Below are 20,020 nucleotides of genomic sequence, written 5' to 3'. Positions count from 1 at the left end.
ACTTGAGTAATCAGTACATGAACATTATTGGTGTAGTACATTAGGCCCATGCCCCATATTGACAGGTTTTTTCTAGTTTTTTCTAATTAAATATTCTAGTTATTACTTATTCAAATTGTTCAATTATAATGTAAATGAAAGTTGCAGTTTTCAATATGAGAATACCAGTTTTGGTCCCGGTCATCCCGGTCAAATCCCGGTGAAATCCCGGTCATCCCGGTCATCCCGGTAAAATTGGATTGTTGGTCCCGGTCCCGGTCCCGGTCCCGGTAAGATAGAAATCCCAGAAATTATTGGTCCCGGTCCCGGTCACGGTAAATTGATAATCTCAGTCCCGGTCCCGGTCCCGGTCCCGGTCAAGTCACATTTTGTATCCCGGTACCGGTCCCGGTCCCGGTCAGGCCTAAAATCATGTCCATTGTCCCGGTCACCTCCTGCATCTGTCTATCCGAGAAGATAGTCTCAGTCACCAGTACAGAATTAAGGACTTTATCACTTTAGTAGCTTTCTTTACCAAGAGAAAAGAGCAGCTCTGGATCTAAAATAAGATTTATTACGTTAGCTGTTCGAAAATAAAGAGTGCAGTTATAACTGCTAGCTCTTTACTCATTAAAATTGCATGTTATATCGACTGGTTTGCTGGGATAATGGTATTGTTGCTGTTTGGATCTCTATCAATTATTATTATCCTTATTATTTGACCAGGTGACAGTGGACGATAAAGGACGATATAAAGTCAGACTTGAATCAAATTCCGGAGATATAAAATGGGCTTTTGTCGACGTCAACGTCGTTCAGGAATTAGGTACTTTTTAATTAAGTACTTTGTTTAAACTCGAAACTTCCGCCCTCACAACGCCCCTTCCTTTTTCGCTGAAAAGAAACGATGATGATTCAGATACCTATTGCATGACTAATACCGTGCATGACTAATACCATGATTGATGCAAGCTATTGTTAAATCTGGAGCAGCTAGGGGTGATTTAATTCTTACCTCATACTATGACGGATGCTCAGTACATCGGACGCCAACGCCGAATTGCATATTTAATGAGTAGCAAAATAGTGTCAGTATGAGTTTAGCGCGCGGCTTGTATACGCGCGCAACAATTGGACTCGAGCCAGGCAATGGTTTGCGTATGACTTCGACAATTATATATTCCTTTTAGCGTAATTTAATTCGTTACGTGTCATTTCGTCGTCATCATTGTCGTCATGAACCTCATTCATTGAAAATATTACAACCTCGTGTAACAGGTTACATATTCTCCAGAAGTTTCCAATCTTGTAAACCCATACTGAGCTCCTGTCGCTATAATAGAGAGGTAAAGTATTTCCGGTTATTATAATCAAACTCTCGTGATACCATATATCCGGTACAGGGTGCCCAGTTGAAGAGTTACAGTTCCTTCTCCACCCTAAAGATTATCAACTCAAAGAATCCTCATCAGAAGCCCACTTTTTTGTAGATGTCAGGCCTCACCACGCACAATTGCAATGGTTAGATAGTAGATACTGGGAGATACTGCTGTAATTGCGAATTTTCTGACCAAACTGTAATCCTTATAAATTAAAACTACAGTCATAGAGTAGCTAAATTTCTAAACGTAGGTACTGCGAAGGGGTTCTTATGCACGACAAGACGAAACCGTATCTCTGTGTGACAGGATTAGACCAAACCGCTCACAGGTAATGTTATTTCCGCATTTTTAGTGAATCGTTAGAAATGAGAGAATATTTTTTGTTCAATATTGTTCAGTTTAAAAGATATTGCATTGTTAATTTTAGCACCACGACAAATCTAACTTGAAATCTGGTAACCTTAAATTAGGTTATTTCAAGAAATATTCCCTCCCTTGGGAGTTCCTTGTGAATGTTCCCCTTATTTTGCCAGCCATCCGTAAACTCTACTAATCTTAACATTGAGTAACTTAACCACTTCTTCAGGAGACAGTACAAATGCACGGCGTGCTATGAAGGTAAAACCATTGTGTCTGAGACTGCTTTAGTCCGGTGGACTCCAGACGAACCTAAACACTTTACAGGAACAAGTTTCGTGGAGACAGCCACTGATAAGGTACATTCTAGAAATATTACTTCAATTATTCTCATTATGCAGTAATGGTTATATTTATAACCCGGAAATTTTGTTCGTGATATTCTGCTCTCCTTTGTTGGAGACAGGACCTTCTATTTCCGGGTGTATATTCCCCGGGGGTGTCAGTGCCAAGAATGTTAGTTGTTAAAATAACTGCTGGTGTTCACCCTGTGTCACAGTGTGTACACTGCACTCAAATATATTGTGTATAGTGTACACTGCGTACTATCTACTGTAATATTGGTCTGTATTGCAGGTAGCCCTAATAATAGGTAACCAGAGCTACACGGAGGCCACATTCGGAGATATAGTACACGCTGAGGACGATGCTAGAGATATCAGTGCTGCACTCAAACTAATGAACTTCAAGGTAAACTTAGAGATATTATTAGCATTTGTAGTAGTAGTAGTACTAGTTGTAGTACTAGCATTAGATTTGAAATGTTTATTATTGATTAAAATGTTTAGCAAACTTTTCTCCGTAAAACAACTTATATAATGAACAGAGGGGGGGGGGGGGGCAATGGCATAAAATTTTGACGACGGAATCCTCGAACCAGTAAGTACAGTATCCCATCTGCAAAGCAACAGCTCTCAAATATAAAACACGGTGGAGCTATTGAGGCCAACGTATGCCCACTGACTTTTGGCCCACCCTGTATATAATATTATAATATACCCTATTCAATTATATACAATTAACAGGTAGTGTCCCTGATAAACTTAACCCGTGACGAGATGATAGCTGCGTGTGATAACTTCTACAAGTTACTCAGTACAGGAGTGTACGGTGTGTTCTATTTCGCTGGTCACGGCTTTGAGATCGCTGGGGAGAATTACCTGGTACGTGTTATCTTAGTATTTTATAGTGAATCTTTCCTCTTCTTTCTCAAGAATTTAGTTTCATCTTAGTATCTACTACTTTATAGTGAAACTTTCCGCTTCTTTCTCAAGAATTTAGTTTCAACAAATTTTTACCGAAAAAAAGAGTTCGGAAAAATGTAAAGTAAAAAGATATCTCCTTACCCTGCAGGTTCCAGTAGACGCCCCCTCAACAGTGCGAATAGAGCACTGCATTAAAGCACAGTACGTTCTACACAGAATGCAGTTCAGAGAAACCAAACTAAACCTGCTCCTCCTCGACATGTGCAGGGAGTTTAACAATATGGGGGGAGTACCTGGAGATATACAGCCAGTCAGGAGTAGGGGGAACACTGCTATTGGTTATGCCTGGTAATAATTTTATCTCGACATATAATCTAGGGGCTCACTTATCACAGTTATAATCTAGGGGCTCACTTATCACAGTTATAATCTAGGGGCTCACTTATCACAGTTATAATCTAGGGGCTCACTTATCACAGTTATAATCTAGGGGCTCACTTATCACAGTTATAATCTAGGGGCTCACTTATCACAGTTATAATCTAGGGGCTCACTTATCACAGTTATAATCTAGGGGCTCACTTATCACAGTTATAATCTAGGGGCTCACTTATCACAGTTATAATCTAGGGGCTCACTTATCACAGTTATAATCTAGGGGCTCACTTATCACAGTTATAATCTAGGGGCTCACTTATCACAGTTATAATCTAGGGGCTCACTTATCACAGTTATAATCTAGGGGCTCACTTATCACAGTTATAATCTAGGGGCTCACTTATCACAGTTATAATCTAGGGGCTCACTTATCACAGTTATAATCTAGGGGCTCACTTATCACAGTTATAATCTAGGGGCTCACTTATCACAGTTATAATCTAGGGGCTCACTTATCACAGTTATAATCTAGGGGCTCACTTATCACAGTTATAATCTAGGGGCTCACTTATCACAGTTATAATCTAGGGGCTCACTTATCACAGTTATAATCTAGGGGCTCACTTATCACAGTTATGATCTAGGGGCTCACTTATCACAGTTATAATCTAGGGGCTCACCTATCACAGTTATAATCTAGGGGCTCACTTATCACAGTTATAATCTAGGGGCTCACTTATCACAGTAATAATCTAGGGGCTCACTTATCACAGTTATAATCTAGGGGCTCACTTATCACAGTTATAATCTAGGGGCTCACTTATCACAGTTATAATCTAGGGGCTCACTTATCACAGTTATAATCTAGGGGCTCACTTATCACAGTTATAATCTAGGGGCTCACTTATCACAGTTATAATCTAGGGGCTCACTTATCACAGTAATAATCTAGGGGCTCACTTATCACAGTTATAATCTAGGGGCTCACTTATCACAGTTATAATCTAGGGGCTCACTTATCACAGTTATAATCTAGGGGCTCACTTATCACAGTTATAATCTAGGGGCTCACTTATCACAGTTATAATCTAGGGGCTCACTTATCTCAGTTATAATCTAGGGGCTCACTTATCACAGTAATAATCTAGGGGCTCACTTATCACAGTTATAATCTAGGGGCTCACTTATCACAGTTATAATCTAGGGGCTCACTTATCACAGTTATAATCTAGGGGCTCACTTATCACAGTTATAATCTAGGGGCTCACTTATCACAGTTATAATCTAGGGGCTCACTTATTACAGTTATAATCTAGGGGCTCACTTATCACAGTTATAATCTAGGGGCTCACTTATCTCAGTTATAATCTAGGGGCTCACTTATTACAGTTATAATCTAGGGGCTCACTTATCACAGTTATAATCTAGGGGCTCACTTATTACAGTTATAATCTAGGGGCTCACTTATCACAGTTATAATCTAGGGGCTCACTTATCACAGTTATAATCTAGGGGCTCACTTATCACAGTTATAATCTAGGGGCTCACTTATTACAGTTATAATCTAGGGGCTCACTTATCACAGTTATAATCTAGGGGCTCACTTATTACAGTTATAATCCAGGGGCTCACTTATTACAGTTATAATCCAGGGGCTCACTTATCACAGTTATAATCTAGGGGCTCACTTATCACAGTTATAATCTAGGGGTTCACTTATCACAGTTATAATCTAGGGGCTCACTTATTACAGTTATAATCTAGGGGCTCACTTATCACAGTTATAATCTAGGGGCTCACTTATCACAGTTATAATCTAGGGGCTCACTTATCACAGTTATAATCTAGGGGCTCACTTATCACAGTTATAATCTAGGGGCTCACTTATCACAGTTATAATCTAGGGGCTCACTTATCACAGTTATAATCTAGGGGCTCACTTATCACAGTTATAATCTAGGGGCTCACTTATCACAGTTATAATCTAAGGGCTCACTTATCACAGTTATAATCTAGGGGCTCACTTATCACAGTTATAATCTAGGGGCTCACTTATCACAGTTATAATCTAAGGGCTCACTTATCACAGTTATAATCTAGGGGCTCACTTATCACAGTTATAATCTAGGGGCTCACTTATCACAGTTATAATCTAGGGGCTCACTTATCACAGTTATAATCTAGGGGCTCACTTATCACAGTTATAATCTAGGGGCTCACTTATCACAGTTATAATCTAGGGGCTCACTTATCACAGTTATAATCTAGGGGCTCACTTATCACAGTTATAATCTAGGGGCTCACTTATCACAGTTATAATCTAGGGGCTCACTTATCACAGTTATAATCTAGGGGCTCACTTATCACAGTTATAATCTAGGGGCTCACTTATCACAGTTATAATCTAGGGGCTCACTTATCACAGTTATAATCTAGGGGCTCACTTATCACAGTTATAATCTAGGGGCTCACTTATCACAGTTATAATCTAGGGGCTCACTTATCACAGTAATAATCTAGGGGCTCACTTATCACAGTTATAATCTAGGGGCTCACTTATCACAGTTATAATCTAGGGGCTCACTTATCACAGTTATAATCTAGGGGCTCACTTATCACAGTTATAATCTAGGGGCTCACTTATTACAGTTATAATCTAGGGGCTCACTTATCACAGTTATAATCTAGGGGCTCACTTATCACAGTTATAATCTAGGGGCTCACTTATCACAGTTATAATCTAGGGGCTCACTTATTACAGTTATAATCTAGGGGCTCACTTATCACAGTTATAATCTAGGGGCTCACTTATCACAGTTATAATCTAGGGGCTCACTTATCACAGTTATAATCTAGGGGCTCACTTATCTACAGTTATAATCTAGGGGCTCACTTATCACAGTTATAATCTAGGGGCTCACTTATTACAGTTATAATCAGGGGCTCACTTATTACAGTTATAATCCAGGGGCTCACTTATCACAGTTATAATCTAGGGGCTCACTTATCACAGTTATAATCTAGGGGCTCACTTATCACAGTTATAATCTAGGGGCTCACTTATCACAGTTATAATCTAGGGGCTCACTTATCACAGTTATAATCTAGGGGCTCACTTATCACAGTTATAATCTAGGGGCTCACTTATCACAGTTATAATCTAGGGGCTCACTTATCACAGTTATAATCTAGGGGCTCACTTATCACAGTTATAATCTAGGGGCTCACTTATCACAGTTATAATCTAGGGGCTCACTTATCACAGTTATAATCTAGGTGCTCACTTATCACAGTTATAATCTAAGGGCTCACTTATCACAGTTATAATCTAGGGGCTCACTTATTACAGTTATAATCTAGGGGCTCACTTATCACAGTTATAATCTAGGGGCTCACTTATCACAGTTATAATCTAGGGGCTCACTTATCACAGTTATAATCTAGGGGCTCACTTATCACAGTTATAATCTAGGGGCTCACTTATCACAGTTATAATCTAGGGGCTCACTTATCACAGTTATAATCTAGGGGCTCACTTATCACAGTTATAATCTAGGGGCTCACTTATCACAGTTATAATCTAGGGGCTCACTTATCACAGTTATAATCTAGGGGCTCACTTATCACAGTTATAATCTAGGGGCTCACTTATCACAGTTATAATCTAGGGGCTCACTTATCACAGTTATAATCTAGGGGCTCACTTATCACAGTTATAATCTAGGGGCTCACTTATCACAGTAATAATCTAGGGGCTCACTTATCACAGTTATAATCTAGGGGCTCACTTATCACAGTTATAATCTAGGGGCTCACTTATCACAGTTATAATCTAGGGGCTCACTTATCACAGTTATAATCTAGGGGCTCACTTATTACAGTTATAATCTAGGGGCTCACTTATCACAGTTATAATCTAGGGGCTCACTTATCACAGTTATAATCTAGGGGCTCACTTATCACAGTTATAATCTAGGAGCTCACTTATCACAGTTATAATCTAGGGGCTCACTTATCACAGTTATAATCTAAGGGCTCACTTATCACAGTTATAATCTAGGGGCTCACTTATTACAGTTATAATCTAGGGGCTCACTTATCACAGTTATAATCTAAGGGCTCACTTATCACAGTTATAATCTAGGGGCTCACTTATCACAGTTATAATCTAGGGGCTCACTTATCACAGTTATAATCTAGGGGCTCACTTATCACAGTTATAATCTAGGGGCTCACTTATCACAGTTATAATCTAGGGGCTCACTTATCACAGTTATAATCTAGGGGCTCACTTATCACAGTTATAATCTAGGGGCTCACTTATCACAGTTATAATCTAGGGGCTCACTTATTACAGTTATAATCTAGGGGCTCACTTATCACAGTAATAATCTAGGGGCTCACTTATCACAGTTATAATCTAGGGGCTCACTTATCACAGTTATAATCTAGGGGCTCACTTATCACAGTTATAATCTAGGGGCTCACTTATCACAGTTATAATCTAGGGGCTCACTTATCACAGTTATAATCTAGGGGATCACTATTTTCAGCGGACCTGGATCACGAGCGTACGGTAGTGAGAACGATAAGAATGGAATTTATGTGAAATATTTGAGAGAGCACGTGACTAGAAATATAACCGTTACTAATCTTCTGGACTGTGTCAACAAAGGTTACTTATTTATTATCACTGGGTCATGCACTAATAATCAAGCAAAGTGAGAAGTTTAATTATGTTGTTTTTTTGAAATTTCCATCCAATACACCCCAGCTATATACAGTAGTGTTACAGTAGTGTTACAGTAGTGTTACAGTAGTGTTACAGTAGTGTTACAGTAGTGTTACAGTAGTGTTACAGTAGTGTTACAGTAGTGTTACAGTAGTGGTACAGTAGTGTTACAGTAGTGTTACAGTAGTGTTACAGTAGTGTTACAGTAGTGGTACAGTAGTGTTACAGTAGTGTTACAGCAGTGTTACAGTAGTGTTACACCCCAGCTATAGGAGAAAATGAGCCGACTGGGTACCAGCGTCCCCACTACCAGTCCTCCATTGTTAAGAACATTTCTCTAAACGACCCAATAGACACAACCAACCACACAGCAGAGTTCCATCATAGATCCATCATCTGGAGCATGGCCAACAGTAAGTGTAGTTTCCATGACAAGAGTAAGTGTAGTTTCCGTGATAACGTTACCATCATTAATTAGCATAGCTTTTTGGATGAATATAAGTATTTAAATGTACGAATTCACCTCCAAATTATTCCGAATTATAGTGTTTTCTGTTTCAGCTGTTGATAAAGAGGACGTGACAGTTACCCTCGTAAAAACAGATCTGCAGTTTCAGTTCTCAGCTGCTTTTAGTAACGTACTGCAGTTCACTGTTAACCCTCGTGTGGACTCCATACAACTAGATACTGTGAGTGTGACAGTAGTGTTAGTGTAGTGTTACAGTAGTGTTACAGTAGTGTTACAGTAGTGTTACAGTAGTGTTACAGTAGTGGTACAGTAGTGTTACAGTAGTGTTACAGTAGTGTTACAGTAGTGGTACAGTAGTGTTACAGTAGTGTTACAGTAGTGGTACAGTAGTGTTACAGTAGTGTTACAGTAGTGTTACAGTAGTGGTACAGTAGTGTTACAGTAGTGTTACAGTAGTGCTACAGTAGTGATCAAGTAGTGTTACAGTACTTTTATAATCGACAGAAAATGTTCCTCTATTCTTATCTTTCTAGAAAACGTGATTCACATTGCCAAGCTAACATACTAATATGTCCAGGAAAGTAAAGTAAACGGTCTGACTCTGCGAGAAGGGGGGTGGGGGGAGGAGGACACCAACACATTCAGTATTAGAAACGTTCAGAAACTTGTCGGCTCTGTTATTGAGCTCACTATAATATCTGGGTAAGTTTCTCTATATATATATACTAGTGTAACCCGTGCCTTCGGCCGGGACTTTACTGTCACAGTTGCAATGTAAAAGTATACAACTGCATTATATAATATTTGATATCACGCATAACGCTGTCTTATGAAAGTATGAAATCTCCCTACAGTTGAAACAAAGCGGCCGCAAGAGTGAGCTCTAAGCTTATAGTATTACGTGGGGCTAAACTAATTACGGTACATGTTATCCTCCTCGTTCTCTCTCCCATCCATTTATGTCACATTTCTGGAACAAAATCATCAATTAAACCACTTACCACCGGCCGATTTTTATATAATTTGCTTATGGGCTTCGTCAGAGTTTTGTCAGCACTATACCGAAAAAACCAGTCCCGTAACTATTACCGTTTTTTTTGTATAACCGTTCGGAAATTACACACACACAGACACACAGACTCACAGACACACAGACACACACACATTCTGGTGTTATTAAGTTGATATTATATATATAAACTATTCTCTACTATAATACTATGTCGTTTATACCAGAGATGTAGAAATGATGTGTGAACAAACCCTACTTAACTTCTCTACCGTCAGGTGTGAGAGGGGAACAGTAAACCCTACTTAACTTCTATTCTCTACCGTCAGGTGTGAGAGGGGAACAGTGAGAATAAACCCTACTTAACTTCTCTACCGTCAGGTGTGAGAGGGGAACAAACCCTACTTAACTTCTCTACCGTCAGGTGTGAGAGGGGAACAAACCCTACTTAACTTCTCTACCGTCAGGTGTGAGAGGGGAACAGTAAGAAACCCTACTTAACTTCTCTACCGTCAGGTGTGAGAGGGGAACAGTAAGAAACCCTACTTAACTTCTCTACCGTCAGGTGTGAGAGGGGAACAGTAACAAACCCTACTTAACTTCTCTACCGTCAGGTGTGAGAGGGGAACAAACCCTACTTAACTTCTCTACCGTCAGGTGTGAGAGGGGAACAGTAAAAAACCCTACTTAACTTCTCTACTGTCAGGTGTGAGAGGGGAACAGTAAGAAACCCTACTTAACTTCTCTACCGTCAGGTGTGAGAGGGGAACAGTAACAAACACTACTTAACTTCTCTACCGTCAGGTGTGAGAGGGGAACAAACCCTACTTAACTTCTCTACCGTCAGGTATGAGAGGGGAACAAACCCTACTTAACTTCTCTACCGTCAGGTGTGAGAGGGGAACAAACCCTACTTAACTTCTCTACCGTCAGGTGTGAGAGGGGAACAGTAAGAAACCCTACTTAACTTCTCTACCGTCAGGTGTGAGAGGGGAACAAACCCTACTTAACTTCTCTACCGTCAGGTGTGAGAGGGGAACAGTAAGAAACCCTACTTAACTTCTCTACCGTCAGGTGTGAGAGGGGAACAGTAACAAACCCTACTTAACTTCTCTACCGTCAGGTGTGAGAGGGGAACAGTGAGAAACCCTACTTAACTTCTCTACCGTCAGGTGTGAGAGGGGAACAAACCCTACTTAACGTCTCTACCGTCAGGTGTGAGAGGGGAACAGTAAGAAACCCTACTTAACTTCTCTACCGTCAGGTGTGAGAGGGGAACAAACCCTACTTAACTTCTCTACCGTCAGGTGTGAGAGGGGAACAGTAAGAAACCCTACTTAACTTCTCTACCGTCAGGTGTGAGAGGGGAACAGTAAGAAACCCTACTTAACTTCTCTACCGTCAGGTGTGAGAGGGGAACAAACCCTACTTAACTTCTCTACCGTCAGGTGTGAGAGGGGTACAGTAACAAACCCTACTTAACTTCTCTACCGTCAGGTGTGAGAGGGGAACAGTAACAAACCCTACTTAACTTCTCTACCGTCAGGTGTGAGAGGGGAACAAACCCTACTTAACTTCTCTACCGTCAGGTGTGAGAGGGGAACAAACCCTACTTAACTTCTCTACCGTCAGGTGTGAGAGGGGAACAGTAACACACCCTACTTAACTTCTCTACCGTCAGGTGTGAGAGGGGAACAGTGAGAAACCCTACTTAACTTCTCTACCGTCAGGTGTGAGAGGGGAACAGTGAGAATTGAGCGCCCTCTCTTTGCTAAAATAACAGCTAACAGAGTGAACTTTGGGAACGTGCTGGTTAACTTAGCGGGGAGTCACAGGCCCGGTATATCCCAGGCCCCTCAACCTCAGCTTGCTAACAGGTTACTTCCGCCAAACTTGTTCCGTACAAATTTGTATGGAACTGTGTCAATATACAGGGTGGCCCATAAGTGACTACCCACACGCAACCTCTTAATAACTCACGTAATTCGTCTCCAAATTGCACCAAAATTTCAGAGATTATAGATATGGGTCAAACTTAGATTTCCTGAAAGTTTCGTAAGCCACGCCCAATTACAGTGGGCGTGGCGTGACACTCCCTCTTTTTCACTATTGTCTTCATAAAATGAGAACGCTTTAAGCTAAGAACTCAAAATTTTTTGCACACATTTGGCTTGATAATTGAAAACTTTTCCAAAAGTTTCAAGTTCATTGGTTAAAATATGGCTGAGTTATGACCATTTTAAAATCCATCGGATATGTGATCCGAGCACTCAGTCAGTGATATTTGCACTCAATTAGTGATCTCGTCACCCAATCTGATCAAGAGTAAGGCGTTAGCGTGTATTAATGAGGTTCATTAGGCTTTGATTGGATACCGATGATGACTTTGCTAGAAAGGAAAACACAAATTTTTAGGATAAATCAATAAATGAAATCAACTAATAAAAATTTCTGTGGTTCTGTGGGCGAACTTGTTAGCGAGGAAATTCTGAACTGGTCGAACGATGTGAGGTCGAGCTCCATCCTGCATGAACCACCAGTCCGTGGTGAGGTAGGAGTTGTTGAAGGAGAACTGCGACAGATCACGGTCCAAAAGTTTGTGTTTCTTTGTGATTCGGTAGGCCCGGTTAGAAAGGTCTTGCTTTAGGATTCGCTGAAGGGTTGTTCTGCTGATGTCTAAGGCAGGAGCTCGTTTCCGGGTGCCAATCTTAGGTTTGTCCATCACGTCACCAACAACCATCGTGATGTTTTCTACAGTCCTCACAGTTCGTCTTCTGCCGACTCTTCGCCGATCGTGTCCAGAAAACGCAAACTTGATCTTGTGATGAATGTCAAAGCAGCTTTTCCGGCAAGGGGGTGCAGGTGGTCGGTTGAATTTCATCTGAAATTGGTGTTTAATCTGAGGGTAGAACTCCCCATTTTCTTTCTTCAGGTAGACGAACAATCGTTGTTCTGCAGTAAAGGGAGGATAGTGAACCATTTTCGATGATTCAATGGATGGTTCATTCCTTTTTATTGATTGTAAGGAACCTGTGACTAGCAGGGCTAACAAGCCCTGAAATGGTGACACCACCATAAATTCGTGTGATAGCGTTTTAGGTGCTGTCAGCTGTATAGGCCGGCCCATAAGCAGGCTGCAACCAATCAAGCGGTGCATGTGAGCCAAACAGGCCATTAACCAAGTGACGAGATCACTGACTGAGTGCTCGGATCACGTATCCGATGAGTTTTGAAATGGTCATAACTTAGCCATATTTTAACCAATGAACTTGAAACTTTGGGAAAAGTTTTCAATTATCAAGCCAAATGTGTGCAAAAAATTTTGAGTTCTTAGCTTAAAGCGTTCTCATTTTATGAAGACAATAGTGAAAAAGAGGGAGTGTCACGCCACGCCCACTGTAATTGGGCGTGGCTTACGAAACTTTCAGGAAATCTAAGTTTGACCCATATCTATAATCTCTGAAATTTTGGTGCAATTTGGAGACGAATTACGTGAGTTATTAAGAGGTTGCGTGTGGGTAGTCACTTATGGGCCACCCTGTATAATACAACGTTTTCTTTTTCTCAATTCTCATATAAAAAAGAAAAAATACCTTGATCCGACCCATAACCGTCTCTTAACAATTCCAATCTTGTCCCTAGAAGTTGCCAACAAGAGGCACCTCAAAAGACGGTCGACGCAAAAGCTAAACAGAAACTCAAAGAAATTGAAGAGTTCGATAAAAACGTAGCTAAACAAGGATCTAACAAAGAAAATACCAAGCAAGAAATGGTAGTCCCTAAAAAAGAAGAGTACAAAGTGGTAGAAGAAGTAAACACAGACTCCAAGCTACCCCCACTGGTTAAGAATCATGATGACCGGATAGTTTATCCTTTCGTTGGAGTTTATCTATTCCTTAAATCAGATGTAAGTGTATTCAACATGACTGTTAATTATCTGTTCGAACTTCGATTCTATTTGTTTTACAATATTATTTAAGCTTACCTATCCTATAATCCTATGTTGAATCTCTTGTCTTATTCCTCTGCCTTATTGACTATGTCACGTGTTATTGACTGTGTTACGTGTTATTGAATGTGTCACGTGTTATTGACTGTGTTACGTGTTATTGACTGTGTCACGTGTTATTGACTGTGTCACGTGTTATTGACTGTGTCACGTGTTATTGACTGTGTCACGTGTTCAGGGTGAGAATACAGAGCAAATAGTTGAGATGGTGGGTGGGGAGGCGGCTGAGAGTCACAGAACAGAGCAGCTGTCACGTGTTACCATGACAACAACAGTTCTCAACAAACAGTCATCACAACCTTGGATTGAGGTTATTACGAGGGGGGGTTTTAGGGGGGGGGGGGGGGTATTATTTTACATAATTAATAACACCAAAATGATTTATTCCGGAAAAACAGTTTATATTCATCGCAACTCTCGCTATCCCAAAGTTGCGAGAATACCGTTAAATAACTAGCTATAACTAAATGTTGTCGTGTGGCGGAATATCCGCAATATTCTAAACTGTTTGTAACAGGTGGTACTGCAAGAAAAGGATTATAGTAAAAGCACGAGGAATATTTTAGAAGGGAAACGTTGGCACGGTTCCAATGTTCTTTACTCCTGTCACGTTATATCCCTTCTTAATATGCTTCAGATGCTGGCTATCAATCATGTGAGTCAAATCATTGTTAGCATTATACTTTTAGCATTTACATTTAGTAGAATTATTGGTCGCGGAAGACCTTAGAAAGCAACAAACTTTCTATTAATAATGTAAATTTGCAGGACATAGCAGAGATGTGGGTTACAGATCATGATAAGTACCGACAAGTTGTACCAGATGAGACTTTAGTTATTGACGTCAACCCTTACTCTCTACCCGTAGCTTGAACTAAACAACGTGTTACTAACACGTTACTACTCACTGTTAGTTTGTGCTTAATAAATTCATAATTAATTGCGTCGAACTGGTGCTTAACTTGTCATGATAACCTAACTTGTCACGTGTGATGTTGGTCACGTGACCAGTGTGATTGAGTGATGTTGGTCACGTGACCAGTGTGATTGAGTGATATTGGTCACGTGACCAGTGTGATTGAGTGATGTTGGTCACGTGACCAGTGTGATTGAGTGATGTTGGTCACGTGACGGAACAAACAAATTCGGCTGCTTCAGCACAGGATATTGCATCAAAACTGTTCGCTATTTATTCCTTGTTATGTCGTTTTTGGGGTGTAAAAATAAAGCTGATATTTTAACAAAAAGTTCTGATTTTGTGGCCGAAATTCTAGAGTGAAAACCATTTAGTATCTAAGATTCAATGCTAACATCGTTATTCATTTAAAGTTTTATTTGTACATAAAGTGTACGCGTATAAAGTAAAGACGCATGTTTATACCTGAAGTAATAAACTTATTTTATTGATATTTGAATTTTCATTCGTTTTGTAATTTTTATTTGAACCTTTCGCCTAAGGTTTTCTTATTTTGCCTAAATATACCTGATATTGATAAAAGTTAAACCTTTCATAGTTATATCCTAGAGACTTCTTTTTATCATGCCAGATTCTTTATTTGAATTCCCCGTTAGACTATACCTACTTTAACGGATTTGTTAATATTACTTTTAGTCATCGAAATTATATTTTATCTATTCTACTAATCTGAAACTGAATTAGTTTCATTTTTCACAGCCTGCTCAAAGTATAATGGTGAAACAACTAAAAGTACAGTTACTATGAATTAGAATCCATGTTGATATGAAGTTCACATTGAAATCAAATAAATGATAATGTTTAAATTAAATTTAAAACAGTGTAATTTGAATTGTGGTAGTTTTGAACAAAGCAAGTAATAATCATGATATTGAGATAATGATAATGAACTTAATTTGTCCCGATTCATGGCTTTCGAGTGGATGGATGATGATTAATCACTCTACACTCGACTGTCAAGTGACTTCTTTAACACGTTCTTTAGGTGGCCCTGAATGACTATTCGAAACATCAACCCTCTACAGTGACCCCAACGCCGACCCAATTCCTAACGGAAGCTAATTATTTCTTTAGTAGTGGAACAGCAATACTAAGGTAATGGGACTACTGCGGACCCTCTACCGGCCAAACCTTGTTAACAAAGCCGCAGTCAAGGTTCGGTGAACGGTAGTTAAAAGCGCTTAAGGGACATAAGTCAAATTGGTAGAGCAACATCATGTAGTGGACATCTTAAGAAATGAGGAGTGGGTAGAATGTTAGGTTGCTCCTTTATAAATCGTCTTTTTCTCCGATAATAAGTTGACATCAAGTCTTGAAAATTATTCGAGAAGAATCTCGAATAATTTAGTTGCAGCGTGCCACATGGCTATCTAAACTGCAAACCCTACCCATTGCTGAGCAAGGCCTTTATCTTCTCCGACGAGCGGGATCATCAATAATGAGGTCTGATCGTCATCTTCTTACAGCGTTCGATGTCTGTGTGAAGGTAAAATGGTGATATCCTCTGGATCAGGCAGAGGTTGAGTGTTATCGGGATTATTTCTTTAGTAGTGGAACAGCAATACTAAGGTAATGGGACTACTGCGGACCCTCTACCGGCCAAACCTTGTTAACAAAGCCGCAGTCAAGGTTCGGTGAACGGTAGTTAAAAGCGCTTAAGGGACATAAGTCAAATTGGTAGAGCAACATCATGTAGTGGACATCTTAAGAAATGAGGAGTGGGTAGAATGTTAGGTTGCTCCTTTATAAATCGTCTTTTTCTCCGATAATAAGTTGACATTCGAGATTCTTCTCGAATAATTTTCAAGACTTAAAATCCATCGGATATGTGATCCGAGCACTCAGTCAGTGATATTTGCACTCAATTAGTGATCTCGTCACCCAATCTGATCAAGAGTAAGGCGTTAGCGTGTATTAATGAGGTTCATTAGGCTTTGATTGGATACCGATGATGACTTTGCTAGAAAGGAAAACACAAATTTTTAGGATAAATCAATAAATGAAATCAACTAATAAAAATTTCTGTGGTTCTGTGGGCGAACTTGTTAGCGAGGAAATTCTGAACTGGTAGAACGATGTGAGGTCGAGCTCCATCCTGCATGAACCACCAGTCCGTGGTGAGGTAGGAGTTGTTGAAGGAGAACTGCGACAGATCACGGTCCAAAAGTTTGTGTTTCTTTGTGATTCGGTAGGCCCGGTTAGAAAGGTCTTGCTTTAGGATTCGCTGAAGGGTTGTTCTGCTGATGTCTAAGGCAGGAGCTCGTTTCCGGGTGCCAATCTTAGGTTTGTCCATCACGTCACCAACAACCATCGTGATGTTTTCTACAGTCCTCACAGTTCGTCTTCTGCCGACTCTTCGCCGATCGTGTCCAGAAAACGCAAACTTGATCTTGTGATGAATGTCAAAGCAGCTTTTCCGGCAAGGGGGTGCAGGTGGTCGGTTGAATTTCATCTGAAATTGGTGTTTAATCTGAGGGTAGAACTCCCCATTTTCTTTCTTCAGGTAGACGAACAATCGTTGTTCTGCAGTAAAGGGAGGATAGTGAACCATTTTCGATGATTCAATGGATGGTTCATTCCTTTTTATTGATTGTAAGGAACCTGTGACTAGCAGGGCTAACAAGCCCTGAAATGGTGACACCACCATAAATTCGTGTGATAGCGTTTTAGGTGCTGTCAGCTGTATAGGCCGGCCCATAAGCAGGCTGCAACCAATCAAGCGGTGCATGTGAGCCAAACAGGCCATTAACCAAGTGACGAGATCACTGACTGAGTGCTCGGATCACGTATCCGATGAGTTTTGAAATGGTCATAACTTAGCCATATTTTAACCAATGAACTTGAAACTTTGGGAAAAGTTTTCAATTATCAAGCCAAATGTGTGCAAAAAATTTTGAGTTCTTAGCTTAAAGCGTTCTCATTTTATGAAGACAATAGTGAAAAAGAGGGAGTGTCACGCCACGCCCACTGTAATTGGGCGTGGCTTACGAAACTTTCAGGAAATCTAAGTTTGACCCATATCTATAATCTCTGAAATTTTGGTGCAATTTGGAGACGAATTACGTGAGTTATTAAGAGGTTGCGTGTGGGTAGTCACTTATGGGCCACCCTGTATAATACAACGTTTTCTTTTTCTCAATTCTCATATAAAAAAGAAAAAATACCTTGATCCGACCCATAACCGTCTCTTAACAATTCCAATCTTGTCCCTAGAAGTTGCCAACAAGAGGCACCTCAAAAGACGGTCGACGCAAAAGCTAAACGGAAACTCAAAGAAATTGAAGAGTTCGATAAAAACGTAGCTAAACAAGGATCTAACAAAGAAAATACCAAGCAAGAAATGGTAGTCCCTAAAAAAGAAGAGTACAAAGTGGTAGAAGAAGTAAACACAGACTCCAAGCTACCCCCACTGGTTAAGAATCATGATGACCGGATAGTTTATCCTTTCGTTGGAGTTTATCTATTCCTTAAATCAGATGTAAGTGTATTCAACATGACTGTTAATTATCTGTTCGAACTTCGATTCTATTTGTTTTACAATATTATTTAAGCTTACCTATCCTATAATCCTATGTTGAATCTCTTGTCTTATTCCTCTGCCTTATTGACTATGTCACGTGTTATTGACTGTGTTACGTGTTATTGAATGTGTCACGTGTTATTGACTGTGTTACGTGTTATTGACTGTGTCACGTGTTATTGACTGTGTCACGTGTTATTGACTGTGTCACGTGTTATTGACTGTGTCACGTGTTCAGGGTGAGAATACAGAGCAAATAGTTGAGATGGTGGGTGGGGAGGCGGCTGAGAGTCACAGAACAGAGCAGCTGTCACGTGTTACCATGACAACAACAGTTCTCAACAAACAGTCATCACAACCTTGGATTGAGGTTATTACGAGGGGGGGTTTTAGGGGGGGGGGGGGGGGGGTATTATTTTACATAATTAATAACACCAAAATGATTTATTCCGGAAAAACAGTTTATATTCATCGCAACTCTCGCTATCCCAAAGTTGCGAGAATACCGTTAAATAACTAGCTATAACTAAATGTTGTCGTGTGGCGGAATATCCGCAATATTCTAAACTGTTTGTAACAGGTGGTACTGCAAGAAAAGGATTATAGTAAAAGCACGAGGAATATTTTAGAAGGGAAACGTTGGCACGGTTCCAATGTTCTTTACTCCTGTCACGTTATATCCCTTCTTAATATGCTTCAGATGCTGGCTATCAATCATGTGAGTCAAATCATTGTTAGCATTATACTTTTAGCATTTACATTTAGTAGAATTATTGGTCGCGGAAGACCTTAGAAAGCAACAAACTTTCTATTAATAATGTAAATTTGCAGGACATAGCAGAGATGTGGGTTACAGATCATGATAAGTACCGACAAGTTGTACCAGATGAGACTTTAGTTATTGACGTCAACCCTTACTCTCTACCCGTAGCTTGAACTAAACAACGTGTTACTAACACGTTACTACTCACTGTTAGTTTGTGCTTAATAAATTCATAATTAATTGCGTCGAACTGGTGCTTAACTTGTCATGATAACCTAACTTGTCACGTGTGATGTTGGTCACGTGACCAGTGTGATTGAGTGATGTTGGTCACGTGACCAGTGTGATTGAGTGATATTGGTCACGTGACCAGTGTGATTGAGTGATGTTGGTCACGTGACCAGTGTGATTGAGTGATGTTGGTCACGTGACGGAACAAACAAATTCGGCTGCTTCAGCACAGGATATTGCATCAAAACTGTTCGCTATTTATTCCTTGTTATGTCGTTTTTGGGGTGTAAAAATAAAGCTGATATTTTAACAAAAAGTTCTGATTTTGTGGCCGAAATTCTAGAGTGAAAACCATTTAGTATCTAAGATTCAATGCTAACATCGTTATTCATTTAAAGTTTTATTTGTACATAAAGTGTACGCGTATAAAGTAAAGACGCATGTTTATACCTGAAGTAATAAACTTATTTTATTGATATTTGAATTTTCATTCGTTTTGTAATTTTTATTTGAACCTTTCGCCTAAGGTTTTCTTATTTTGCCTAAATATACCTGATATTGATAAAAGTTAAACCTTTCATAGTTATATCCTAGAGACTTCTTTTTATCATGCCAGATTCTTTATTTGAATTCCCCGTTAGACTATACCTACTTTAACGGATTTGTTAATATTACTTTTAGTCATCGAAATTATATTTTATCTATTCTACTAATCTGAAACTGAATTAGTTTCATTTTTCACAGCCTGCTCAAAGTATAATGGTGAAACAACTAAAAGTACAGTTACTATGAATTAGAATCCATGTTGATATGAAGTTCACATTGAAATCAAATAAATGATAATGTTTAAATTAAATTTAAAACAGTGTAATTTGAATTGTGGTAGTTTTGAACAAAGCAAGTAATAATCATGATATTGAGATAATGATAATGAACTTAATTTGTCCCGA

The 20,020-nt window shown here is 39.6% G+C and overlaps 2 protein-coding genes across 2 annotated transcripts; both read left to right on the top strand.

Moving 5' to 3' along the window:
* The first annotated feature begins 708 nt into the window (after positions 1-708).
* Positions 709-15,231, top strand: LOC134819218 (uncharacterized). Its single transcript, XM_063829029.1, has 17 exons — positions 709-805; positions 1,383-1,500; positions 1,612-1,689; positions 1,948-2,077; positions 2,355-2,468; positions 2,804-2,941; positions 3,132-3,331; positions 7,915-8,036; positions 8,360-8,506; positions 8,655-8,782; positions 9,140-9,264; positions 11,302-11,448; positions 13,214-13,478; positions 13,759-13,890; positions 14,098-14,235; positions 14,349-14,592; positions 14,685-15,231. The coding sequence occupies exons 3-16, from the start codon at positions 1,631-1,633 to the stop codon at positions 14,451-14,453; spliced, it is 1,950 nt and encodes a 649-aa protein (XP_063685099.1). The 5' UTR covers positions 709-805; positions 1,383-1,500; positions 1,612-1,630; the 3' UTR covers positions 14,454-14,592; positions 14,685-15,231.
* A 2,477-nt stretch (positions 15,232-17,708) lies between these two features.
* LOC134819508 (uncharacterized) lies at positions 17,709-19,790 on the top strand. Its single transcript, XM_063829471.1, has 4 exons — positions 17,709-18,034; positions 18,315-18,446; positions 18,657-18,794; positions 18,908-19,790. Exons 1-4 carry the CDS (start codon positions 17,897-17,899, stop codon positions 19,010-19,012), a joined length of 513 nt encoding a protein of 170 aa, XP_063685541.1. The 5' UTR covers positions 17,709-17,896; the 3' UTR covers positions 19,013-19,790.
* The last annotated feature ends 230 nt before the right edge of the window (positions 19,791-20,020 follow it).

Source organism: Bolinopsis microptera, chromosome 8 (genome assembly GCF_026151205.1).
Source record: "Bolinopsis microptera isolate Bmic1 chromosome 8, MBARI_Bmic_1.0, whole genome shotgun sequence".
NCBI lineage: Eukaryota > Metazoa > Ctenophora > Tentaculata > Lobata > Bolinopsidae > Bolinopsis > Bolinopsis microptera.
The sequence above is the reverse complement of the archived record's forward strand: the minus strand, read 5'-3'. Positions and strand labels throughout refer to the sequence as shown.

Bases quoted from the DNA above. Each gene is read 5' to 3' on its own strand.
- LOC134819218 (XM_063829029.1), top strand. From the start codon at position 1,631: ATGCACGACAAGACGAAACCGTATCTCTGTGTGACAGGATTAGACCAA. The intron at 2,469-2,803 runs GTAAACTTAGAG...TACAATTAACAG, and splicing joins TCAAACTAATGAACTTCAAG to GTAGTGTCCCTGATAAACTT. The intron at 8,783-9,139 runs GTGAGTGTGACA...TAATATGTCCAG, and splicing joins ACTCCATACAACTAGATACT to GAAAGTAAAGTAAACGGTCT.
- LOC134819508 (XM_063829471.1), top strand. From the start codon at position 17,897: ATGGTAGTCCCTAAAAAAGAAGAGTACAAAGTGGTAGAAGAAGTAAAC. The intron at 18,447-18,656 runs GTTATTACGAGG...TGTTTGTAACAG, and splicing joins CATCACAACCTTGGATTGAG to GTGGTACTGCAAGAAAAGGA. The intron at 18,795-18,907 runs GTGAGTCAAATC...GTAAATTTGCAG, and splicing joins AGATGCTGGCTATCAATCAT to GACATAGCAGAGATGTGGGT.